At 44.3% G+C, this 26,485-nt stretch overlaps 1 protein-coding gene across 5 annotated transcripts in view; it reads left to right on the plus strand.

Annotated features, from left to right (window-relative positions):
* The window catches only part of NOD1 (nucleotide binding oligomerization domain containing 1), a 91,914-nt gene that overhangs the window by 23,966 nt on the left and 41,463 nt on the right, over positions 1-26,485 (plus strand). For 2 of the 5 annotated variants that reach the window (XM_027102277.1, XM_027102275.1), the window contains exons 2-4: positions 20,625-20,932; positions 22,027-22,201; positions 24,548-26,372. In XM_027102277.1, coding sequence (XP_026958078.1) covers positions 20,732-20,932; positions 22,027-22,201; positions 24,548-26,372 — 2,201 coding nt within the window. In that variant the 5' untranslated portion in view covers positions 20,625-20,731. The other 3 variants (XM_027102276.1, XM_027102278.1, XM_027102279.1) reach the window with 3 other exon arrangements.

The following is a 26,485-nucleotide window of genomic DNA, read 5'->3' on the forward strand; positions in this document are numbered from 1 at the left end:
TTTTATACATAATAGTTTGTACCTTTTAATCCCCTACCCCTATCTTGCCCCTCTCCTTTTCCTCTCCCTGCTGATCACCAACAGTTTGTTCTCTATATCTGGGAGTCTGCTTCTTTTTTGTTAAATTTACTAATTTGTTCTATTTTTTAGATTCCACATATAAATTGTATTATACATTGTCTTTCTCTGTCTGACTTACTTCACTTGGCACAATACCCTGCAAGTCCATCTGTGTTGCTGCACATTTCATTCTTTTTTATGGCCGAGTAGTATTCCATTGTGTGTGTGTGTGTGTGTGTGTGTGTGTGTGTATCTCACATCTTCTTTATCCATTCATCTGTTGATGGATACTTATGTTGCTTCATATCTTGCCAATTGTAAACAATGCTGCTATGCACATTGGGGTGCATGTATCTTTTTGAATTATTGTTTTCATGGTTTTTTTCCCGAATAAATACCCAGGAGTGGAATTGCTGGGTCATATGGTAGTTCTATTTTTAGTTTTCTGAGAAACCTCCATACTGTTTTTCATAGTGGCTGCACCAGTTTACAGTCCCACCAACAGTGTACAAGGGTTCCATTTCAGCACATCCTTGCCAACATTTGTTATTTGTGTTCTTTGTGATGATAGCCATTCTGACACGTGTGAGGTGATATCTCTTTGAGGTTTTAATTTGCATTTCTCTGATGATTAATGACGTTGAGCATCCTTTCACATGCCTGTTGGCCATCTATGTCTTCATTGGAAAAATGTCTTTTCAAGTCTTCTGCTCATTTTTTAAATGGGTTGTTTGTAGTATTTTGTTTTTTGTTTTCTTTTTTTGACTGCACTGTGTGGCTTGTGGGATCTTAGTTCCCTGACCAGGGATCAAACCCATACCTTCTGCAGTGGAAGCGTGGGGTCTTAACCAGGGGACGTCAGGGAGGTCTAGGTTTTTTTTTTTTTTTTTTTTGCGGTACGTGGGCCTCTCACTGTTGTGGCCTCTCCCGTTGCGGAGCACAGGCTCTGGACGCATAGGCTCAGCGGCCATGGCTCACGGGCCCAGCCACTCCGTGGCATGTGGGATCTTCCCGGACCGGGGCATGAACCCATGTCCCCTGAATCGGCAGGCGGACTCTCAACCACTGCGCCACCAGGGAAGCCCGGTTGTTTGGTTTTTGATGTTGAGTTGTATAAGCTGTTTATATATTTTGAATATTAACACCTCATCTGTTATATCATTTGTAAATGTTTTCTCCAATTCAGTAAGGTGTTTTTTGTTTTGTTGATGGTTTCTTTTGCTGTGCAAAAGCTTTTAAGTTTAATTATGTCCCATTTGTTTGTTTATGCTTTTATTTCCTTTGCTTTAGGAGACAGATCCAAAAAAATATTGCTACGATTTATGTCAGAGTATTCCATCTATGTTTTCTCCTGGGAGTTTTATGGTTTCTGGTCTTACATTTAGGTCTTTAATCCATTTTGAGTTTATATTTGTATATGGTGTTAGAGAATGTTCTAATTTTATTCTTTTATGTGTAGCTGTCCAGTTTTCCCAGCACTACTTATTGAAGAGACTGTCTTTTCTCCATTGTATATTCTTGCCTCCTGTGTCATAAAATAATTGACCATAAGTGTGTGGGTTTATTTCTAGGCTCTCTATTCTGTTCCATTGATCTATGTGCCTTTTTGTGCCAGTACCATACTCCTTTGATTACTGTAGCTTTGTTGTATAGTCTGAAGTCAGGAAACATGATTCCTTCTGTTCTTTTTCAAGATTGTTTTGGCTATTCAAGATCTTTTGTTTTTCCATACAAATTTTAGAATTACATGTTTTAGTCCATGAAAAATGGCATCGATATTTTTTTCATTTTTTAATTGAAGTATAGGTGATTTAAAATGTGTTAATTACTGCTGTACAGCAAAGTGATTCAGTTATATGTATATATACATTCTTAATATTCTTTTCCATTATGCTTTATCATAGGATATCAAATATAGTTCTCTGTGCTATATAGTAGGACCTTGTTGTTTATCCATTCTATATATAAAAGTTTACATCTGCTAATCCCAAATTCCCAATCCATCCCTATCCCCCCACTTGGCAACTACCAGTCTGTTCTTTATGTCATTGATTCTGTTTCATACATAGGTTCATTTGTGTCATATTTTAGATTCCACATATAAGTGAATTCATATGGTATTTGTCTTTCTCTTTCTCACTTACTTCACTTAGTTTGATAATCTCTAGTTGCATCCATGTTGCTGCAAATGGCATTATTTCATTCTTTTTTACGGCTCAGTAGTATTCCATTGCATATATGTACCACATCTTCTTTATCCATTCATCTGTCAATGGACATTTAGGTTGTTTCCCTGTCTTGGCTATTGTGAATAGTGCTGCTATGAACATAGGGGTGCATGTATCTTTTTGAATTATAATTTTGTCTGGACATATGTCCAGAAGTGGTATTGCTGGATCATATGGTAGTTCTATTTTTAGTTTTCTGAGGAACCTCCATACTGTTTTCCACAGTGGCTGCACCAACTTACATTCCCACCAACAGAGTAGGAGGGTTCCCTTTTCTCCACACCTTCTTCAGCAGTAGACTTTTGATGATGGCCATTCTGACCAGTGTGGGGAGGTAGCTCATTGTGGTTTCATTTTGCATTCTCTAATAATTAGCGATGTTGAGCATCTTTTCATGTGCCTATTGGTCATCTGTATTTCTTCTTCAGAGAAATGTCTCTTTAGGTCTTCTGCCCATTTTTCAATTGGGTTGTTTGTTTTTGTTGTTGTATGAGCTGTTTGTATGTTTTGGAAACTAAGCTCTTGTCTGTCGCATCATTTGCAAATATTTTCTCCCATTCTGTAGGTTGTCTTTTCATTTTTTTTTTTTTAGCAACTTTATTTTATTTATTTATTTTTGGCTGCGTTGGGTCTTTGTTGCTGCGTGTGGGCTTTTCTCTAGTTGTGGCGAGTGGGGGCTACTCTATTGTAGTGTGTGGGCTTCTCATTGAGGTGGCTTCTCTTGTTGTGGAGCATGGGCTAGGCGCGTGGGCTCAGTAGTTGTGGCTCGCAGGCTCTAGAGTGCAGGCTCAGTAGTTGTGGCGCATGGGCATAGCTGCTCCGTGGCATGTGGGATCTTCCCGGACCAGGGCTCAAAACCCGTGTCCCCTGCATTGGCAGGCGGATTCTCAACTACTGCGCCACCAGGGAAGCTCTGTCTTTTCATTTTGTTTATGGTTTCCTTTGCTGTGCAAAAGCTTGTAAGTTTGATTAGGTCCCATTTGTTTATTTTTGTTTTTATTTCTATTGCCTTGGGACACTGACCTAGAAAACATTGGTATGATCTATGTCAGAGAATGTTTTGCCTGTGTTTTCTGCTAGGAGTTTTATGGTGTCATGTCTTCTGTTTAAGTCTTTAAGCCATTTTGAGCTTATTTTTGTGTATAGTGAGAGGGTGTGTTTTAAATTTCTTGATTTAACATGCGGCTGTCCAACTTTCCCAACACCACTTGCTGAAGAGACCATCTTTTTCCCATTGTATATTCTTGCCTCCTTTGTCGAAGGTTAATGTCGAAGGTTAATTGACCATAGGTGTTTAGGTTTATTTCTGGACTCTATTCTGTTCCATTGATCCATATGTCTGGTTTTGTGCCAATACTATGCTTTTTTTGGTTACTGTAGCTTTGTAATATTGTCTGAAGTCTGGGATGGTTATGCCTTCTGCTTTGTTCTTTTGCTTCAGGATTGCTTTGGGAATTCTGGGTCTTTTATGATTCCATATGAATTTTAGGATTATTTGTTCTAGTCCTGTGAAAAATGTCATGGGTAATTTGATACAGACTGCATTTAATCTGTAGATTGCTTTGGGTAGTATGGCCATTTTAACAATATTCTTCCAATCCTAGAGCATGGAATATCTTTCTCATTTCTTTGAATGATCTTGAATTTCCTTTATTAGTGTTTTATAGTTCTCAGCATATGTCTTCCTCCTTGGTGAGGTTTATTCCTAAATAATTTATTTCTGGAGTTGCAATTTTATTTATTTATTTATTTATTTATTTATTTATTTTTGGCGGTACGCGGGCCTCTCACTGTTGTGACCTCTCCCATTGCGGGGCACAGGCTCCAGACGCGCAGGCTCAGCGGCCATGGCTCACGGGCCCAGCCGCTCTGCGGCATATGGGATCTTCCCGGACCGGGGCACGAACCCATGTCCCCTGCATCAGCAGGCGGACTCTCAGCCACTGCACCACCAGGGAAGCCCCTGGAGTTGCAATTTTAAAAGATATTGCTTTTTTACATTCCCTTTCTGATATTTCATTATTGGTGTAAAGAAATGCAACCGATTTCCACATGTTAATCTTGTATCCTGCTACCTTGCTGAATTCGTTTATCAATCCTAGTAGTTTTTGTGTGGAGTCTTTAGGGTTTTGTATATATGGTATCATATCATCTACATATAATGACAGTTTTACCTCTTCCCTTCCAATCTGGATACCTTTTGTTTCTTTTTCCTGTATGATTGATGTAGCTACGACTTCCAATACTATGTTGAATAGAAGAGGTGACAGTGGGCATCCTTGTCTTCTTCCAGATTTTGGTGGGAAGGCTTTCAGCTTTTCACCATTTATACTGGCTGTGGATTTGTCATGAATAGCATTTTTGTTTTGTTTTGTTTTGGTACATGGGCCTCTCACTGCTGTGGCCTCTCCTCTTGCAGAGCACAGGCTCCGGACACGCAGGCTCAGCGGCCATGCCTCATGGGCCCAGCCGCTCCGCGACATGTGGGATCTTCCCGGACCGGGGCACGAACCCGTGTCCCCTGCATTGGCAGGCGGACTCTCAACCACTGCGCCACCAGCGAAGCCCATGAATAGCTTTTACTATCTTGAGATATGTTCCTTTTATACCCACTTTGGTAAGAGTTTTTATCTTGAGTGGATGTTGGATTTTGTCGAATGCTTTTTCTGCATCTATTGAGATGAGCATGTAGTTTTCACCTTTTCTTTTGTTTATGTGGTGTATCATATTGATTGATTTGCGTATGTTGAACCATCCTTGTGAACTTGGGATGAATCCCACTTGGTCATGGTATTTGATCTTTTTTATGTGTGGTTGGATTCGGTTTGCTAATATTTTGTTGAGAATTTTTGCATCTATATTCTTCAAAGATATTGACCTGTAATTTTCTGTTTTGCTGGTATCTTTGTCTGGTTTTGGTATCCCAGGGTGATGGTGGCTTCATAGAATATCCTTGGGAGTGTTCCCTCCTCTTCAGTTTTTTTGGAAGAGTTGGAGAAGGATTGGTATAAGTTCTTCTTTGTATGTTTGCTAGGATTCACCTGTGAAGCCATCTGGTCCTGGACTTTTGTTTGTCGGGAGTTTTAAAATTATAGATTGTGTTTACTTCTAGTGATTGGTCTCTTCAAAGTATCTGTTTCTTCTTGATAAAATTTTGGTGGGCTGTATGTTTCTAGAAACTTGTTCATTTCTTCTGGGTTGTTGAATTTGTTGGCATATAACTGTTCATATGGTTTTTTGTATTTATGGTTTTTTGTATTTCTTTGCTATCAGTTGTTATTTCTCTTTTTCTTATTTTGTTTATTTGAGTTCTCTATCTTTTCTTCTTGGTGAGCCTGGCCAGAGGTTTGTCAATTTTGTTTATCCTTTCAAAGAACCAGCTCTTGGTTTTATTGTTTTTTTATCTCTATTTTATTTCCTCTCTGTTCTTTATTATTTCCTTCCTTCTGCTGACTTTAGGTTTTGTTTGCTCTTGTTTTTAAAATTCTTTTAAGTGGTAGGTTAGGTTGTTTAGATTTTTCTTGTTTTTTGAGAAAGGCCTGTATGTATCACTATGAACTTCCCTCTAAGAACTGCTTTTGCTGCATCCCATAGATTTTTGTATGGTTGTATTTTCATTGTCATTTGTCTCAAGGTATTTTAAAATTTCCTCTTTGATTTCATTGTTGACCCATTGGTTGTTTAGTGCCATGTTGTTTAGTCTCCATGTAATCATTTATTTTTTCTCATTTCTTTTTCTGTGGTTAATTTCTAGTTTCATGCCATTGTGGTCAGAAAAGATGCTTGAGATAATTTCTATACTCTTAAATTTGTTGAGGCTTGTTTCGAACCTTAGTATGTGATCAGCCCTAGAGAATGTTCCATGTGCACTTGAAAAGAATGTGTATTCTGGTTTTTTTGGAGGTAATGTCCTGAAAATATCAATTAAGTCTAACTGTTCTATTGTATCATTTAGGATCTCTGTTGCCTTATTGATTTTCTGTCTGGAAGACCTGTCCATTGATGTGAGTGGGGTGTTAAAGTCTCCTACTATTATTGTATTCCTGTCAGTTTCTCCTATTATGTCTGTTAGTATTTGTTTTATGCATTTGGGTGCTCCTATATTAGGTGCATATATGTTGACAAGTGTAAAATCCTTTTCTTGTATTGATCCTTTTATTACTATATAGTGTCCTTCTTTATCTTTCTTTATAGCCTTTGTTTTGAAGTCTATTTAGTCTCATATGAGTATTGTGATCCCCACCTTTTCATGATATATCTTTTTCCACCCCCTCACTTTCAATCTATGTGTGTCCTTTGCCCTAAAGTGCATCTCTTGTAGGCAGCATATTTTAGGCTTTTATGTTTTTATCCAATCTGCCACTCTGTGTCTTTTGATTGGAGCATTTAGTCCATTGACATTTGAGGTAATTATTGATATATGTATTTATTGCCTTTTTTTTTTTTTTTTTTTTTTTTTTTTTTTTTTGATGGCCTTTTTTTTTTTTTTTGTATTATACTTACGTTCTCTTCCTTTTGGCTTTTGTGAAGCTATTGTATGTTTTTGATGTGTGGTTACCCTGTTTTTCAAGTATGTTAACCTATTCCTATGTCTACTTGCCTTAGACTGGTAGTCATATAGGCTCAAACACATTATAGGAAAAAAAAAAAATCTACATTTTCTTACTCCCCTCCCCCACATTTTGTGGTTTTGATGTCCTCTTTTACACCTTCATTCTCGTCCTTTTGCTGTTCATTATTGTTCATCACTTTCACAGAAACTTTAAATCTGTATACTGGCTTATTTAAGTGATTTATTTTCCAATTGTGATTTTTTTCTTTCCTATAGGTTCTTACTTTTTTTCTATTTAGAGAAGACCTTTCAATATATCCTTTAGGATAGGTTTAGTATTGCTGTATTCTGTTAGTTTTTGCTTGTCTGAGAAATTATTTGTCTCTCCTTCTATTCTAAATGATAATGTTGCTGGGTAGAGTATGGCTTGTGGGATCCCGGTTCCCACAGGGATTTAACCAGCCCTCGGCAGTGAAAGTGCCAAGCCCTAACCACTGGACTGCCAGGGAATTCCCTGCAAATGAGTTTTATATTTTTTGGTTCCTCTTTATAGTTTCTGGTTCCTTTTTACAGTACTCTGCATTTCCATTGATAGTGTTTCTTAATTCCTTCAGTATTTTCATTGTCTCCTTTTTGAAATCAGTGTCTACTAGTCTGGAGAGGTCTGCTTCACTGCATGTTCTTTCAGGGGAATGCTGTTGGTCTCTTACCTGGGAGTGGTTCCTCAGCTTCATTTTACTTCTAGTTCTCTTACTCTGAGTTTAGGAGAAACGATTATCTGGTGTGGTCTTGGAAGGCTATTTATATGTGGGGGTGTCCCTGTGTAACTCGTGTGGGTTGAATATATTTGGTGCCAGGGCTGTTTTAAGTATGGATGCCTGTCGCCCCTTTCCTCAGTGTGTGTTGGTTATTCTCCCCTTGATAAGGGGTGTGCAGATGTTGTGGCTGGTGCCCGGCCCTAGGGTTCTTGGCAGTGGTGGCATCTCAGGTGCACCCCCAGAGCACATGATGGGGACAGAAGTGGTGGCTCATGACCACTCCTGGGGTCCAGGAGGGAGGCGGCAGTGGCTCCCAACCACTCCTGGAGTCTGCAAGGGGGTGGTTGTGGCTCACGACTGCTCCTGCAGCCTGGGCAGGCAGTGTCCTGCCCTCTGTGAGCACATGCACCTGGTAAAAGGCTACAGTCTGGGTCCCGCGCCTCCCCTCATGCACTCCCCAAACAGTGGCGACTGGTCTCTAAGTTGGCCCAAACTTCCTCCGCGTACGCCCCCAGCCATGGTTGCACTGGATTCCAGCGCCCCCCCCAGGCCATCTTCACATGGCCAACCCCAGTCCTCTCCCCGGTTCCGATATCTGAAGCCCAGGTTCCAGCACCCAGCCCCTGCCCGTACTGGCGGATGCCTGTCTTAGGCTGGGGAGTGCAGGGCAGTGCAGGGCGGCAGCACTGACCATCTGTGCAGTTCTCCCTCTGCTCTGGCTGCTGCAAACCAGCAGCACTCTTTTACGAGGCTCTGAAGCTCCCTTTCTGTCCCAGCAGATCTCCCCACTGGTGGGGGGGCTTCCCACGGTGCAGGGACCTTTCCTCTTGCACAGCTCCCTCCCAGGAGCACAGGTGCTGTCGTGAGACCTTTCTCGCTTTCTATTTTTTCTATTTCCTACCTGGTCACATGGAGATTTTCTTGCCCTTTCAGCAGTCTGAAGTATTCTTCCAGCATTCAGTAGACATTCTGTGAGAATCGTTCCACAGGTAGATGTATTTTTGATGTATTTGTGAGAGAAGGTGAGCTTCATATCCTGCTACTCTGCCATCTTCATCCCATGCTCTGCCACTGGTATTCTGATAGGGATTGCATTGAATCTGTAGATTGCCTTGTGTAGTATGGTCGTTTTTAACAATAATAATTCTCCCAATCCATGACCATGAAATACCTTTTTTTTTTAAGACATTCACTTCTTAAAAAAATTGGTTTATTTTATTTATTTACTTATTTTTGGCTGCGTTGGGTCTTCGTTGCTGCGTGTGTGCTTTCTCTAGTTGTGGTGAGCGGGGGCTACTCTTCGTTGCAGTGCACGGGCTTCTCATTGTGGTGGCTTCTCTTGTTGCAGAGCACAGGCTCTAGGCGTGCAGACTTCAGTAGTTATGGCACATGGGCTCAGTAGTTGTGGCTTATGGGCTCTAGAGCTCAGGCTCAGTAGTTGTGGCACATGGGCTTAGTTACTCTGTGGCATGTGGGATCTTCCTGGACCATGGCTCGAACCCGTGTCCCCTGCATTGGCAGGCAGATTCTTAACCACTGCGCCACCAGGGAAGCCCCAACCATGGTATATCTGTATGTTTGTATCATCTTCAGTCTTTTCAATCAGTGTCCTATGGTTTTCCGAGTACAGGTCTTTTACCTCCTTAGGTACGTTTATTCCTAGGTATTTTATTCTTTTTCATGCAGTGCTAAATGGGATTGTTTCCTTAACTTCTCTTTCTGGTAGTTTGTTGTTCGTGTATAGAAATGCAACAGATTTCTGTATTTTAATTTTGTATGCTGCAACTTTACTGAGTTCATTGATGAGCTCTAGTAGTTTTTTGGTGGCATCTTTAGGATTCTCTATGTATAGTCATGTCATCTGCAAGCAGTGACAGTTTTACTTCTTCTTTCCCAATTTGGATTCCTTTTATTTCTTGTCTCATTGCTGTTGCTAGGACTTCAATACTATGTTGGATAAAAGTGGCAGGAGTTGGTGTCCTTGTCTTCTTCCTAACCTTAGTGTAAATGCTTTCAGATTCTCACCACTGAGTATGATGTTAGCTGTGGACTTGTCATATATGGCCTTTATTATGTTGAAGTATGTTCCCTCTGCCCTCTTTCTGGAGAGTTTTTATTGTAAATGATATTGAATTTTGTCAAAAGCTTTTTCTGAATCTGTTGAGATGATCATATGGTTTTTATTCTTCAATTTGTTAATATGGTATAACACATTGATTGATTTTGCAGATATTGAAAAATCCTTGCATCCCTGGGATAAATTCCACTTGATCATGGTGTATGATTTTTTTTTAAAGAGTTGTTGGATTTGGTTTGTTAATATTTTGTTGAGGATTTTTGTGTCTATGTTAACTGGCGATATTGGCCTGTAACTTTCTTTTGTGTGATATCTTTGTCTGGTTTTGCTGTCAGGGTGATGCTGGCCTTGTAGAGTGAGTTCAGAAGCATTCCTTCCTTTGTAATATTTTGGAATAGTTTGAGTATAGGTGTTAACTTTTCTTTAAATGCTTGGTACAATTCACCTGTGAAGCCATCTGGTCCTGGACTTTTGTTTGTTGGGAGTTTTTTTTTTTTTAAGTTACTGATTCAATTTCATTACTGGCAATTGGTCTGTTCATATTTTCTATTCCTGGTTCAGTCTTGGGAGATGGTACATTTCTAGGAATTTGTCCATTTTTTCTAGATTATCCATTTTATTGGCATATAGTTCTCAGTATTCCCTTATGATCCTTTGTATCTCTGTGGTGTTGGTTGTAATTTCTTTTTCATTTCTGATTGTATTGATTTGGCCTCTCTCTCTCTGTCTTTTTTGATGAGTCTGGCTAAAGGTTTATTAGTTTATCTTTTCAAAGAGCCAGCTCTAAGTTTCATTGATCTTTTCTGTTCTTTTAGTCTCTATTTCACTTATTTCTGCACTAACCTTTATGATTTCTTTCCTTCTACTAACTTCAGATTTTGTTTGTTCTTCTTTTTTTTGCGGTACGTGGTCCTCTCACTGTTGTGGCCTCTCCCGTCGCAGAGCACAGGCTCCGGACGCGCAGGCTCAGCGGCCATGGATCACGGGCCCAGCTGCTCCGCGGCATGCGGGATCTTCCCGAACCGGGGCACGAACTCGCGTCCCCTGCATCGGCAGGCGGACTCTCAACCACTGCGCCACCAGGGAAGCCCTGTTTGTTCTTTTTTTAGCTCCCTGAGGTATAAGGTTAGGTTTTTTATTTGAGATTTTTCTTGTTTCCTGAGGTAAGCTTGTATTGCTATAAAGTTCTCTCTTAGTACTGTTTTTGCTGTGTCCCATAGATTTTGGATCATTGTGTTTTTGTTTTCATTTGTCTCCAGGTATTTTGGATTTCCTCTTTGATTTCTTTGGTGATCCATTTGTTGTGTAGTAGCATATTGTTTAGCCTCCAAGTGTTTGTGTTTTTTGCAGTTTTTTTCTTGTAGTTGATTTCTAGTCTCATAGCATTGTGGTGGGAAAAGATGCTTGATATGATTTCAGTCTTCTTAAATTTACTGAAGTTTGTTTTGTGGCCTCACATGTGATCTGTCCTGGAGAATGTTCCATGTGTACTTGAAAAATATGTATTCTTCTGCTTTTGGATGGAATGCCCTATATATATCTATTAAGTCCACCTGGTTTAATGTGTCGTTTAATGCCAGTGTTTTCTTATTGGTTTTCTGTCTGGATGACCTGTCCATTGATGTAAGTGGGGTGTTAAAAGTCCCCTACTATTATTGTGCTATTCTCAGTTTCTCCTTTTATGTCTTTTAATATTTGCTTTATGTGTTTATGTGCTCCTATGTTGGGTGTATATATATTTACAATTGTTATATTTTTTGGATTGATTCCTTGATCATTAGGTAATGTCCTTCTTTGTCTCTTGTAACAGTCTTTATTTTAAAGTCTATTTTGTCCGTTATAAGTATTGCTACCTTGGCTTTCTTTCGCTTTCCATTTGCATGGAATACCTTTTTCCATCCCCTCACTTTCATCCTGTGTGTGTCTCTAGATTTGAAGTGAGTGTCTTGTAGGCAGCATATATAGGGGTCTTTTTTTGTTTCCATTCAGCCACTCTATGTCTTGATTGGAGCATTTGTTCCATTTACATTTAAAGTAATTATTGATATTGTGTTCTTATTGTCACTTTGTTAATTGGGGATTGTATTTTAGGTCATTTTGTTCATTTCTTCTTTTGTTCTCTTGTGATTTGAAGACTATCTTTAGTATTATGTTTGGATTCCTTTTTCTTTTTTGTGTGTGTATCTAATTTAGATTTTTGTTTTGTGGTTACTGTGAGGTTTATATATAGCAATCTGTCTATCTATCTATGTATATATGTGATTGTTTTAAGTTGCTGATCTCTTAACAAATGCATTTTAACAACTCTGTGTTTGTACTCTCCTCCCCTCATGGTTAGTGTTTTGGATATCATGTTTTACATTTAATTGTTCTGTGTATCCCTTAACTGCTTATGGTTGATATAAGTAATTTTACTACTTTTGTCTTTTAACCTTCCTATTAGTTTTGTGTGTGGATGATTTCCTACTTTTACTATATGTTTGTCTTGTTTTTTTCTTTAATAGATCTTTATTGGAGTATAATTGCTTCACAATACTGTGTTAGTTTCTGTTTGCACAACAAAGCGAATCAGCCATATCCCCTCCCTCTTGAGCCTCCCTCCCATCCTCCCTATCCCGCCCTCTAGGTCATCACAAAGCACTGAGCCAATCTCCCTGTGCTGTGCTGCTGCTTCCCACCAGCCAACTATTTTACATTCAGTACTGTATATATCGTCAGTGCTACTCTCACTTCGCCCCAGCTTCGCCCTCCCACCCCATATCCTCAAGTCCATTCTCTATGTCTACCTCTTTATTCCTGCCCTGCAACTAGGTTCAACAGTACCATTTTTTTTAGATTCCATATATATGTGTTAGCATATGGTATTTGTTTCTCTCTTTCTGACTTACTTCACTCTGTATGACAGACTCTAGGTCCATCCACCTCACTACAAATAACTCAGTTTCATTCCTTTTTATGGCTGAGTAATATTCCATTGTATACATGTGCCACATCTTCTTTATCCATTCATCTGTCGATGGACATTTAGGTTGCTTCCATGTCCTGGCTACTGTAAATAGTGCTGCAGTGAACATTGTGGTACATGTCTCTTTTTGAATTACGGTTTTCTCAGGGTATATGCCCAGTAGTGAGATTGCTGGGTCATATGGTAGTTCTATTTTTAGTTTTTTAAGGAACCTCCATACTGTTCTCCATAGTGGCTGTATCAATTTACATTCCCACCAACAGTGCAGGAGGGTTCCCTTTTCACCACACCTTTCCGGCATTTATTGTTTCTAGATTTTTTGATAATGGCCATTCTGACCGGTGTGAGGTGATACCTCATTGTAGTTTTGATTTGCATTTCTCTAATAATTAGTGATGTTGAGCATCTTTTCATGTATATGTTGGTCTTTACTGATGAGATTTTTTTTCCTTTCATGATTTTCATGTTGCTAATTGTGTCCTTCTCATTTTTGCTCAGGGCAGTGCCTTTAACATTTCTTGTAAAGCTGGATTGGAGGTGCTGAACTCTTTTAAAAGCTTTTGCTTGTCTGTAAAGCTTTTGATCTCCGCATGAAATCTGAGTGAGAGTCTTTCTGGGTAGAGTACTCTTGGTTGTAGGTTTTTCCGTTTCATCACTTTATAGTGTGCAACTCTCTTCTGCCCTGCAGAGTTACTGCTGAAAAGTCAGCTGATAGCCTTATGGGAGTTCCCTTGTACATAACATGTTGCTTTTCCATTGCTGCTTTTAATATTCTCTCATTATCTTTAATTTTTGCCATTTTAATTACAGTGCGTGTTGGTGTATTCCCCTTTGAGTTGATCCTGTTTGGGACTCTCTGTACCTCCTGGACATGGATGTATGTTTCCTTTCCTAGGTTAGGGAAGTTTTCAATTAGTATGCCTTCAATTATGTTCTCAGCCCCTTTCTGTCTCCCTTCTCCTTCTGGGACCCCTATAATGCAAATATGGTGTGTTTGATATTTTCCCAGAGGTCTCTTAAACGGTCCTCATTTTTTTTCATGCTTTTTTCTTTTTTCTGTCCAGCATCAGTGATTTCCTCTACTGTCTTCCAGCTCGCCGATCCATTCCTCTGTATCATTTAGTCTATTGTTGGTTCTTCTAGTGTATTTTTTATTTGTTACTGTAGTCTTCATATCTGTTTGGTTCTTTAGATTTTCTAACTCCTTGTTAAAAGCTTCTGACTCCTCATTCTGTGCATCCATTCTTCCGAGTTCTTTGATCATCTTTATGATCGTTACCTTGAACTCATTCTCAGGTAGATTGCCTGTGTCCACTTCACTTAGTTCTTTTTCTGGGGTTTTATCTTGATTCTTCATTTGGAACATGTTATTCTGCCGCCTGATTTTGCCTAAGTTGCTGTTTGTTTGTTTTTTTTTTATGTGTCTGGTAGGTTGGTTACATTTCCCAGCCTTGAAGAATAAGCCTTTTGTAGACAACCTGTGTGTCTCAGGATACTTCCCTTTCATCACCAGAGCTGTATGCTCTAGGGCTTCCCCCATGAGGGCTGCGTGGGTCTTTCTGTTGTGGTGGGCTGACTATGTGGACAGTCTGGTAAGCTTGGTTGGCCCTTGGTCTGTTTGGTTGCCAGTTCCTGCCTTGTGCAGAGGCTGTTGGCTGCTGGTTCGTGGGACTGGGTCATGGGGTGACTGACTGCAGAACTCCAGGGGACTATACTAGTGCTGGGTTACTGGTGGGTTGAGTCAGGGTCCAGGAGACCCTGGGGGCTGTTGCTTACCCACTGGTGGGCGAAGCCAGGTCCTGGGGCTAGTACTGGCCTACTGGTAGGCAGAGCTGGGTCCTGGGGTCTGGCTGCAGGACCTGAGGTGTCTGGAAGCTGTGTTGCTAGTGGGCGGGTCCTGGGCACAACTGGTCCGAGGGCAGGGTCTGAGCAGCTAGTGATCGGGGAGGTCTGCAGGCTGCAGGACTGTGTTTTTCTTGCAACTGCTGTCTGCCCCCTGGTGGGTGGAGCTGGTCGGGGGGGCTAGAGCAGGCTCACTGGTGGGTGAGGCTGGTGCCCTGGGGATTCTGGTGCTGGTTCCTGACCACTGCTGGGTGGAGCTGGGTCCCAGGGACTCCGGCTGGAGGGTCCTGGTGGTCTTGGTTCTAGTGCCTGTGTACTGGTGTGTGGAGCCGGGTCCTGGGTCCTCTGGTGGGCAGGGCTGTGTCCAGAGGCAGTTGTGGATCAAAGGGTCTTAAAGCAGCCTCTCTGTTGGTGGGTGGGGATGTGTCCGTGCCCTGTTAGTTGCTTGGCCTGAGGTGTCCCAGCACTGGTGCCCCAAGTGGGGCTGGGGCCTGGGGTTAATAAGCTAGAGGGAGGATTCCAGCACCAGTGTCCACATGGTAGAAAGAGCTCCCCGAAATGGCTTTTGCCAGTGCCTGTGTCCCCAGGGTGAGCTGCAGTTGCCTCCTGCCTCTCCAGGAGACTCGCTAGGAATAGCAGGTAGGTTTGACCCAGCCTCAGGTCAAATTACTGCTTCTGCCCTGAGTTCCAGAGGATGTGAGATTTTATATGTCCTTTCAGTGTGAAGTCTCTGTTTCCTCCAGCGCTCTTGGACTCTCAGAAGTAAGCCCACTGAACTTCAAAGCCAAATGTTCTGGGGGCTCATCTTCCTGGTGCAGGACCCCTGGGCTGGGAGCCTGACACACGGCTCAGACCTCTCACTCCTTTGGGAGAACCTGTGCGGTCATAATTATTCTGCTGTTTGTGGATTGCCCAGCCAGGGATATGGGACTTGACTATATGGCAGCTCTGCCCCTCCTACCTGCCTCTCTATGCTTCCTTTTTTATATCTTTAGTTGTATAAGAAATTTTCTGGCAGGTTCCAGTCATTTTCATCAATGGTTCTGCAAATAGTTGTGATTTTGGTGTTCCATAGGAGGAGGTGAGCTCAGGGCCTTTCTAGTCTGCCATCTTGCACAGTCTCCCTTGTTTAAATGTTAATTCTACATATATTTTAGACCCCACAAGATAATAATGTTTTGTTCAGTCAATATACATTTATATTTACCCACATATTAAAACTTTCTGTTGCTCTCATTTTGTTTTAGTTTGGGATCATTTTTCTTCTACCTAAAAGAATCTTCAGTACTTATTTTAGTGCAGCTATGCTGGCCACAATGTCTCTCAGTTTTTGTTTACCTGGAAATGTATTCTGCCTTTACATAATACTTCAGTGAAGTTTTTTTTTCCATACAGTAACATTCAGAGATTTTCTGTGTACAAGTTGATGACTTTTGACAAATCATATGTATGTGTGTATGCATAATATACATACATACACATATGTTGTATATGCACACACCACACATACACATGTGATGTGCATATATACACACATTTATGCATAGTGATACATATATTCACATGTGACATGTATATGTATGTATAATATATATACACATGTATTATATATATATATATATATATATATATAAATATATAAATATAAATATATATATATGATACTGCAAGATAAAGAACATTTCTATCACCCCAGCAATATGCAGTCAATTTCTCCTTTGCTCCTGTCCCCCTACCCAGGAAACCACTGCTCTGATCTAGATCAGATTTCTAGAATCATATGAATGGAATCATATACTACATGTTTTTTTGAGTCTTCTTTCTCTCAGCATAACATCTTTGATACTCATTCATGTCATATTAGTATTTCATTCAAATTTATTTTAAAATTTATTTTAAATTATTTTTGGCTGCGTTGGGTCTTCGTTGCTGTGTGCGGGCTTTCTCTAGTTGCGGCGAGCGGGGGCTACTCTTCCTTGCGGCACGCGGGCTTCTCATTGCGGTGGCTTCTCTTGTTGTGGAGCACGGGCTCTAGGCACACGGGCTTCAGTAGTTGTGGCACGTGGGCTCAGTAGGTGTGGCTTGCAGGCTCTAGAGCACAGGCTCAGTAGTTGTGGTGCATGGCCTTAGTTGCTCTGCGGCATGTGGGATCTTCCCGGATCAGGGCTTGAACCTGTGTCCCCTGGTTAAGTGGATTCTTAACCACTGTGCCACCAGGAAGTCCCTCACATTTACTTTTGAATAGCACTCTACTGTATGAATGTACCCCAACCTGCTGATCCACCCACCTGTAGTTGCCCTCTGTGGGAACAACAAGCTACCTTATCAGAGCTGGCAGTGGAAGCCCCTTGTTTAAAAAAAAAAAAATTGTCCGAACCTCTGAACCTTTTCAGAAGGCAGAGTTCTAGAATGAGAAGTTACTAAATCGAAACTTTTCACAGGCTCTTGATAAATACGTCAAATGGCTTTCTGGAAGTTTTCCATCCGTTTACATTCCTGGTATGAAAGTTCCTGTCTCACCGTGCGATCAATAGCATTTTTGTATCTTATTTTCTGATATTTTCAAGCATGCAAAATTGAATCTAATCACTGAAAGGAATTTCCCTTCATTCTAAACCACTAGGTCCTATACTTATTTTCTTCCTGAGTTTACAGAATCATCAGTGACCTTACTTCTTTAACCCCCATCTCGCTGACTTTCTGAGAAACTAATCTGAAAAGCTAATTCAGAGTCGTTTCTGGCATCAGTAGTTCTGGGAACCAGATGCCCATGAACTGAGTCTCTCTGCAGTGTTCCGTGATGTTGAGTTGGTCTCTGCCCTTGGATTCTGTTTACCGGGACAGGATCAGCTCTCTTTGTTTCCTTTCCCATCGTCCATGCCTTGTTAAGTTCCTGCTGAATTGAGCAAACTCTGCAAATCTGATTAAATCTCAAACCAGAGCTCTGGATGTTGCAAAACGACAGCCTCCTTGCCAACTGGCTGACATGTAATTCATTGCTTTGGTTGGGTGGTCATAAATAAGGGGATTTTCCTTAAGTTTCTGCCTTTGATGGTAAGAGGTAGTGATGTCTGTGGGTGATACTACGGGGAAGGGCTGGGAAGACACGTCACTAGTTTTGTGGGAATCACAGGCTTGGAAGAGGCAGAAGCCAGGAGTGAAATGGGACCCACAGTGAGGATGGATGCGGGTTGGGAGTGGAGGAGTGAGGGGCATTGCATAACACCCATTCCAAGCCTTGGTAAGAATGGAGCCAAGGATGAAAAAACCCTGAATCACCAAGGGGGGAAGGCAATTCCCTTTCCAGCTCTCTCAGATTTACCATGATCTCAAAGAGAAAGTCTCAGTCTTGTGCTACTATGTCTTTAATACCTCTCAAATGCTTCTAAGAGAAAACAGGCCTCAGACCAAGAACCTTTCAACACTGTTGAGCTGGAGTACAATAGCATGATTTTATTTCTAGCGAATTTATTTTTGTATTACTTTCTATTTATTGCAAATGATTTTTTTGTTTACAATGGTAATATAAATTTTCCTTTAAAATTAGTCTGAGTTGTAAAGTAAAGTCAATTTAAAGCAAAAAGTTAAGCAAATAACTTTGCTTATGGGACTCAATTATGGCCAAGAAAAGTGATTATGGTGCCTGAATGACTGAGATTTCGAAAACACTGTCCCAAAGGAAGAAGATAAAGAGAGTACTCTGAGATCCTACAGTTGTGGATTTAAAAAATTATTCTTTCTCCAATTTCATTCATTCATTCATTTATTTGCTCACCATTTAGCACAAGTGTTTTTTTTAAATATAAATTTATTTATTTATTTTTGGCTGTGTTGGGTCTTCGTTGCTGTGCGTGGGCTTTCTCTAGTTGCCGCGAGTGGGGGGGGGCTACTCTTTGTTGCGGTGCGCGGGCTTCTCATCGCATTGGCTTCTCTTGTTGCGGAGCACGGGCTCTAGGCACGTGGGCTTCAGTAGTTGTGGCTCGCAGGCTCAGTAGTTGTGGCACACAGGCTTAGTTGCTCCCCGGCATGTGGGATCTTCCCGGACCAGGGCTCGAACCCATGTCCCTTGCATTGGCAGGCAAATTCTTAACCACTGTGCCACCAGGGAAGCCCTAAGAGTGTTTTCAAAGAAACCTTTCTCTCTCATTTTTCTTTTTGACTTTTCAGATTCCAGAAAGAAATTGGAAATTGAAGATTTAAGGAGAGAATGTTGTTTTAAAATATTCTCACTTTCTTCAAAGAACACATGACAAAAACTTAAAAAGGTATTATTAACCAGTAATTTAAATATACATTTAACATTATCAACTGGTATCCCTTAAGGGAACTAATTTTCTAAAGCTATGGATCCTTAAGTGGGTCATAGAATTGACGACAATAGAAAAAGCTGAATTAGAGTCAAATCAATCAGCATACTTTTAGTGCAATAGTAGCTAATCGCTCATTTTCATCCCTTTAAATTCCATTTGGTAAGAATCTCTTGCCTTTGTGTTGTTTATTTTTTTTAATTTATTTATTTTTGGCTGCGTTGGGTCTTCGTTGCTGCACGCAGGCTTTTCTCTAGTTGTGGCGAGCAGGGGCTACTATTCGTTGTGGTGCGCGGGCTTCTCGTTACGGTGGTTTCTCCTGTTGTGGAGCATGGACTCTAGGCGTTCGGGCTTCAGTAGTTGTGGCACACGGGCTCAGTAGTTGCGGCACGTGGGCCCTGGAGCACGTAGGCTTTAGTAGTTGTGGTGCATGGGCTCAGTAGTTGTGGCTTGCAGGCTCTAGAGCGCGGGCTCAGTAGTTGTGGTGCATGGGCTTAGTTGCTCCACAGCATGTGGGATCTTCCCGGACCAGGGCTCAAACCCATGTCTCCTGCGTTGGCAGGCGGATTCTTAACCACCGCGCCACCAGGGAAGTCCCTTTCTGTTGTTTAGAATGTTAGAATGTACTGTCTTTTGCTCAATCAGTCAGGTTATGAAAGGAAGGTTACTGTGTGGGGTCCCACTGAGAATCTGTATAAGGCTTGCATTTGGCAACTTGATAGGTAAAAGAAGAAAAAATGCAGGTGTGTCAAAGATCGGAGACTAGTATGTGACTTTGTGGAAAAAATGTGAGAACCACTAGACCTGAATGTTAACATATGTGGGCTCATGAAACATACATGTTTAGAGGTCTATGAATTTTTTTTTTTGAGTTCTACAAAAAAACATTTAAAACTCTCTCTCCAGAGTGTGTGCATTTTAGACAAAGGACTAAGTGGCCAGTTCAAGGCCTTTCTACTTCCAAGCGTGTGATCCATTTATATCCACAGGATGACTGGAGAATTAAGTGGCTGAGAGATCTTACTCTAAAAGAAAGAAATCAGTGCAGTTCTGGGGTAGTGCAGATAAACTCAAGGTATTTTTTTAATACCCAAATAAAAGAGCTTGGGCCCCTGTCCCTACCGAGGCAGGAAGTTCAGCACATGCATGAGGTTTTCAGGGATTTCCAGGGAGACGTTGTCACCTCTCCCTCTCACCTTTCTTCTGTCCTGCTTCACTCCATAATGGCCATTGCTGCTCCTTCATTCCCTAAGGTGCTTGTATGTAGCCAACTTGGCTGGAGATATAAGGAGAGCTGGGGCAGGGGTGTGGGGAGAGCTACAGCACAACCCAGCACAGGCAGTAATGACTGACACATCACTGTTCCCAGGTTCGTGGGCTGTGGCTACCACAGGAGACTTCATGCCGGCTCGCGCTCTCCTCGGGCCGTTTTGTGCTCAGACCCTCTCTCCCACCAACCTCATAGCTCCTCTGCTCCCAAGTCTGGGTGCTGTCCCCTCATAGGGCACGTGGAAACTTCCAATTCCAGTGACCTAATTTGGAAAATATACCTTTGCACCCCTATCCCAATCTAGGACTGAGGCACACTAAAAAAATAATAATAATTAAGAAGTTTTGTTAAACAATAGTGTTGTCTACCTCTGGTCATCTACCCTAGTGGTGTAACCCACAAGCGGGAGCAATTAAATTATGATTTTTACTTTATTGCGTCTCAGATCAAATATCGTAAGTATGACTCCTTCCTGTTCTAAATAGAGAAATTCCAGGACCGGAGAAAGGGGGAGGGATCTTTCCCATGGCTTTGGTTTTGTTGGTGACTTCCTTTGTCTCTTCAGGGTTTGCACTGAGAGGCTGTGGCCGTGGATCCTGATCGCCCTTCTGCCAGGAAGGCACATGCAGCCAAAAATGAATTTGGGAAAAGCAGCCACTTGCTCCTGTAACCATGGAAAAGCAGGGCCGCAGTGAGATGGAAATAATCCGGTCAGAGTCGCACTCCTACATCAAATTGTTGAAGGTCAACCGGGAGCATCTGGTCACTCACGTCCGCAACACTCAGTGTCTGCTGGACAACTTGCTGCAGAATGAGTACTTCTCCGCCGAAGACGTGGAGATCGTGTGTGCCTGCCCCACGCAGCCTGACAAGGTGCCGGTGACAGGGATGCCAGCCTTGGTGGCCAGACGGGGCTTCTCCCCACTGACCTGGGTGAAGAGCTTTGGGAGTGCGGTACATTGGGTGGAATTTCCTGTCGGGGCTTATCTACCGCACAGAAAGGCTTGAGTTACCAGCTCATTCCACAGTTACATATTTCACTTCTGTGTTCCTGAAACACGGCAAACTCTTCTGACCTCTCCATTCTCCTTGCTGTGCGTATTGGTTCCCAAACAACTTGTTTTCCAGTTCACTTTAAATGAGTGAATTCTTTAAAAAGAAAACGAGCAGGAAACACTAGCAGTGCTGCCCAGTCCGTGCCCTTCAACTCTGGAGAGCTGCTCACAGCTGGGAACGGCTCTGAGAATTCCTCTGGTTGAGGAATGGCTGCATCCCAGCCTGGGTCCACGGTAAAGAATCTTCCACACTCCACTGTGGGAAGTCTTCACAGCCCTTAGTTTCACTTTAGCTTTGTGTCATCTTCTGAAAAAGGGAATGGCAAGAGGAAAACCTCCTTCTTGGGGAGAGGAGTGACAGAACTCATTTGTAACATGATCCTGTTGGGCTTGGGAGAGACCAGAAGGGTTTCTGGGAAAAGCACAGTAGAACACTGTTGTGGGTTTTTTCCCTGAATTTTTAATAAGACGAAAAGCTTTTGTAAGGTACCCCTTACACGGGGGTCTGCTGTCCCCTGGCTGTGTGGCCCAGCACCCGTCTCATTATGCCTAACGGGTAACTTTCTCCCCCTCAGCACTCATTCCCAGAGAGCAAAAGTGTTAGCTTAAGAGGGCAAAGGAGAAAAGGAGGGAAAGGGAAATTCCAGGGGGGCGCTCAGCTCTAGCTGTGAGTCTGACCTTTCTATTTTTAGGCTCCTGGAAGCCTCTGGTTTCCTAGAGCTGTGCAGTTTGTTTCTTGCTCAGGCGGTCCATTTTACAGATCCTGGGCATTTGGCGTGTAGCATCTCATACCAGCTGGGTGGACGGTCAAGCTCGAGGCTGTAGTAAGAGCTCAGAGCCCCGCATGGGAGCCTCTCCAGGGGGCAGACACCCCTAGTGCCGGCTCACACCTTACTGCTTGTGCCGCACTAGGTCCGCAGAATTCTGGACCTGGTGCAGAGCAAGGGCGAGGAGGTGTCCGAGTTCTTCCTCTATGTGCTACAGCGACTCACAGACGCTTACGTGGACCTCAGGCCTTGGCTGTCGGAGATCAGCTTCTCCCCTTCCCAGCTCATTCAGAGCAAAGCTGTGGTCAACACCGATCCAGGTATGAGTCAGCCCCCGGGGAGACCGCAGCCCCCAAGCAAGCAAGGCCCCCGGGGCTTGGCAATGTTATCTGTGTGGGTCCAGCAGGGGATAAAGGCGGGGTCCGCCTTGACCAGCCCTGCCTTCCACCTCAGGCAGCAGGCTTGGCTGCTGTGTTCCTTTTAGAAAGGAGAGCTGGTCCCTGTCACCCTAGTGCAGCCAAGGGAACCGTGATTGAACTGACCACAGATAGCTGGTCTGATTTACGTAGGGAGCCATGGAAGTGTAGGAATGACCTCTGTTCTGACCTCTTTCTGACTTCCTTTTCTGACCTATCTAGACATTTTAGTGGTTGTACAAATTCAAGTTTGCATTTCTTTCCTTCTTGAAGATCTTTCCAAATTTGATTCCAGGCAAAGAATTCTTCTATCACCCCTGACTGCCAGTCCTTATTTCCAAAGCACCATGGGCCCCTTTTAGTTAAATGATTAGTTCAACAGGTATTTATGATGTACTCGGCATGTGCCAGGGCGGGGTGTGCTGGATGCCAGGGGTACAATAGGGAGCAGACCCAGCTATGGTTCCTGCCCTCAGGGACCTCAGAGGTTAATGCAGGAGACTGGCAGTAAATAATGACACAAATGTGTAGTTGCAAATGGTGATAAGGACAACAGCAGTTCAAGGTGCTGAGAGAGCACAACATTGGGACCACAGTCTGGTCTGGGGACCAGGGAATCATCTTTCCGTGCCTGTGGTCTCTCCACTTCCAGACAGTTGTTGGCAACATACCAGCACTGAGCTTCCAAACTCTGAGTTTTAAAGAATCCAGTTTGACCTTGAAAACAGAAACAAAGGACAGTGTCCCAGAGTGTCAAGTGTGTATTTAGGGGAAACCAGACCAAGAGACAGAGTGTCAGGGACAAGCTCTTGCTTCTGCAGTTACCAGCCGGCCACTGCTAGCTTCTTACTGTTACTGCCCCTGCCCACCTCACTTTGTTACCTTCCCCAAGATAAGAGGAAAATATTCCTGTGATGGAGTTCTTGCAGAAGACTTCTCCACTGGCTCCTTTACCCAGCTCCTGTAACAGCTTTGAAAGTATAATTCACTCTACAAGAAGCCAGATGTGAAAGACGACATATTGTATGAATCCATTGATATCAATGTCCAGAAAAGGCAAATTTATAGAAACGGGAAGCAGGTCAGCAGTTTCCTAGGGCCAGGGGTGGGGCAGAGATCGTCTGCAAATGCACTTACGATGTAGAGTGTACCCCTGGATTTTAGTTATGTTTGCGTTAACTCTGTAAACTTACTAAAAATCATTGACAACAATACCTGCTGTAAAATAGGTGAATTTATAGTCTGTAAATTTTCCGTTACCAAAACTAAAAAAATAGAACTCACTTCACAAATTTTAAGCTGACAACCAAGTGGGACTAAGTTGATGGGAAAGGGTTGTAGATGAATCTGGAAATGTGCAAAGTGTGTCCAATTTTTGTTAATTGAATTATCATTAAGACCCAAAAACGATTTAAAGGAATTTTGGAACACCCTTTTTTTGTCTGGAGTAAGCTCATTTTGTAGCTCGTTTCTGCTGAGAGCATGGCACGTACGTCAGCATGTTACCCCATGTCAGCATATTAACCCATGTACTTCCCCGTGGGCAAGCCCAGGGCTCCCCCTGCGGCACGTGCTGAGCGTCCGTGATCCCCAGGCCTCAGCTTTGGGACCAGGGCCTCTGCGCCCTGTGTAGTGTAAGAAGGCCGGTTTTCACTTTAGTTTGCTCACTCAGTTACGGTGAAGCACAGCCCCTTTTTAGTCCATATCAACGTCAACTGTTGTATCTCATCGCAACAAGTTTCGGCATTAGGTTTTATGAGACTTTGTTTTAAGAACAGTGTCATAAGCACAAGAAAGGTTAGGGCAATTTCTTCCTCAACGATACAAGTTTCAGTGGGGACTGGCTTGCGCTGTTTGAGCAGGACCCTGGGGTTGGGCTGGGGCAGCAGGGCCACGTGGTCTGGCCGTCACATTTGAGGGGGCTTCAGTTTTTAGCTGGAGTTCAGTGACAACTTGCGCAGAGGAGTAGGGAGCCTGTCTCTGACACTGATCCCAGTTGAATTCTGTCCCCGCTGGCTGGCCAAATCTGAGGTCAGACAGAGGGGTGGAGGCCCAAGGGCCCGCAGATTTGGAGCGCCGGCTCTTTGTACTTGAGGAGTGCTCGCACTTAGCCTGAGCGTCCAGGCTGCGGGTTTGTTTTCCTGTGTGCTTGCTCCTCCGCCTGAGACCTCCCTATTTGGTGCACTTTCCACCTGTGTCTCTCTCTCCCCACCTACTTCCACCTCTCACCTGGAGCCACTCTCCCTGCAGTGAGCAGATACAGCCAGAAGCTGCGACAGCAACTGGGCCGCGACTCCAAGTTCGTCCTGTGCTACGCCCAGAAGGAGGAGCTGCTGCTGGAGGAGATGTACACGGACACTGTTGTGGAGCTGGTCGACTTCGGCAACGAGAGCCTGGGCAGCCTGGGCAGCCTTGCCTGCCTCCTGGACCCCTCCACGGGGGTCCTCAACGAGCAGGGCGAGACCATCTTCATCTTTGGTGACGCGGGCGTGGGCAAGTCCATGCTGCTGCAGCGGCTGCAGAGCCTCTGGGCCGCGGGCCAGCTGGACGCTGAGCTCAGGTTCTTCTTCCACTTCCGCTGCCGCACCTTCAGCTGCTTCAAGGAGAGCGCCTCGCTGTGCCTGCAGGACCTGCTCTTCAAGCACTACTGCTACCCGGAGCAGGACCCCGAGGAGGTGTTCGCCTTCCTGCTGCGCTTCCCGCACACGGCCCTCTTCACCTTCGACGGCCTGGACGAGCTTCACTCGGACTTCGACCTGAGCGGCGAGCCCGACACCTCCTCCCCCTGGGAGCCCGCCCACCCCCTGGTCCTGCTGGCCAACCTGCTCAGCGGGAAGCTGCTCAAGGGGGCGCACAAGTTGCTCACGGCCCGCACGGGCGTCGAGATCCCGCGGCATCTCCTCTGGAAGAAGGTGCTCCTGCGCGGCTTCTCCCCCAGCCACCTGCGCGCCTACGCTGGGAGGATGTTCCCCGAGCGCGCCGTGCGCCAGCGCCTGCTGGATCAGCTGGAAGCCAACGCCAACCTCTTCAGCCTGTGCGCCGTGCCCCTCTTCTGCTGGATCATCTTCCGGTGCTTCCAGCACTTCTACGACACCTTCGACGGCCTCCTGCAGCTGCCCGACTGCGCGGTGACGCTGACCGACGTCTTCCTGCTGGTCACCGAGGTCCACCTGAACAGGACGCAGCCCACCAGCCTGGTGCAGCGGAACACGCGGAGCCAGACGGAGACCTTCCGCGCCGGCCGGGGCACCCTGCACTCACTGGGCCAGGTGGCTCACCGGGGCATGGAGAAGAGCTTCTTCGTCTTCAGCCAGGAGGAGGTGCAGGCGTCCGAGGTGCAGGAGGGGGACCTGCAGCTGGGTTTCCTGCGGGCCGTGCCGGAGCTGGGCCTCGAAGGGGACCAGCAGTCCTATGAGTTCTTCCACCTCACCCTCCAGGCCTTCTTTGCTGCCTTTTTTCTGGTGGTGGACGACAAGGTGGGCACTCGGGAGCTGCTCTGCTTCTTCCAGGAGTGGGCTCCTCACGGGGAGGCAGCAGCTGCGTCCTGCTATCCCCGCTTCCTACCCATCCAGTGCCTGAGGGGCCGTGGCCTGGCCGGGGAAGACCCCTTTAAGAACAAGGATCACTTTCATTTCACCAACCTCTTCCTGTGCGGGCTGCTATCCAAAGACAAACAGAAACTCCTGCGGCACCTGGTGCCTGCCGCCACCCTGCGGAGAAAGCGCAGGGCCCTGTGGGCTTACCTGTTCGCCAGCCTGCGCTCCCACCTGAAGCACCTGCCCCGAGTTCGGTCTGGGGGATTCAGCCAGGTGCAGGCCATGCCCACCTTCGTCTGGATGCTGCGCTGCATCTATGAGACGCAGAGCGAGAAGGTGGGGCAGCTGGCGGCCAGGGGCATCTGCGCCAACTACCTCAAGCTGACCTTCTGCAACGTCTGCTCGGCCGACTGCAGCGCCCTCTCCTTCGTCCTGCACCACTTCCCCAAGCGCCTTGCGCTCGACCTGGACAACAACAATCTCAATGACTATGGTGTGCGGGAACTGCAGCCCTGCTTCAGCCGCCTCACCGTCATCAGGTGAGACCTCCAGGTTCCGGGAGCAGCTGGCGGGGCCGCCAGGGCTCAGGGGACACCAGGACTGGCACTGTGGAGCGGGATCTCCTGGATTATCCTGGAACTCATGGCCGGGG

This window comes from Aethalodelphis obliquidens, unplaced genomic scaffold, assembly GCF_003676395.1.
Source record: "Aethalodelphis obliquidens isolate GAN/ISIS:26980383/991018 unplaced genomic scaffold, ASM367639v1 scaffold5, whole genome shotgun sequence".
NCBI classification, from domain to species: Eukaryota; Metazoa; Chordata; class Mammalia; order Artiodactyla; family Delphinidae; genus Aethalodelphis; species Aethalodelphis obliquidens.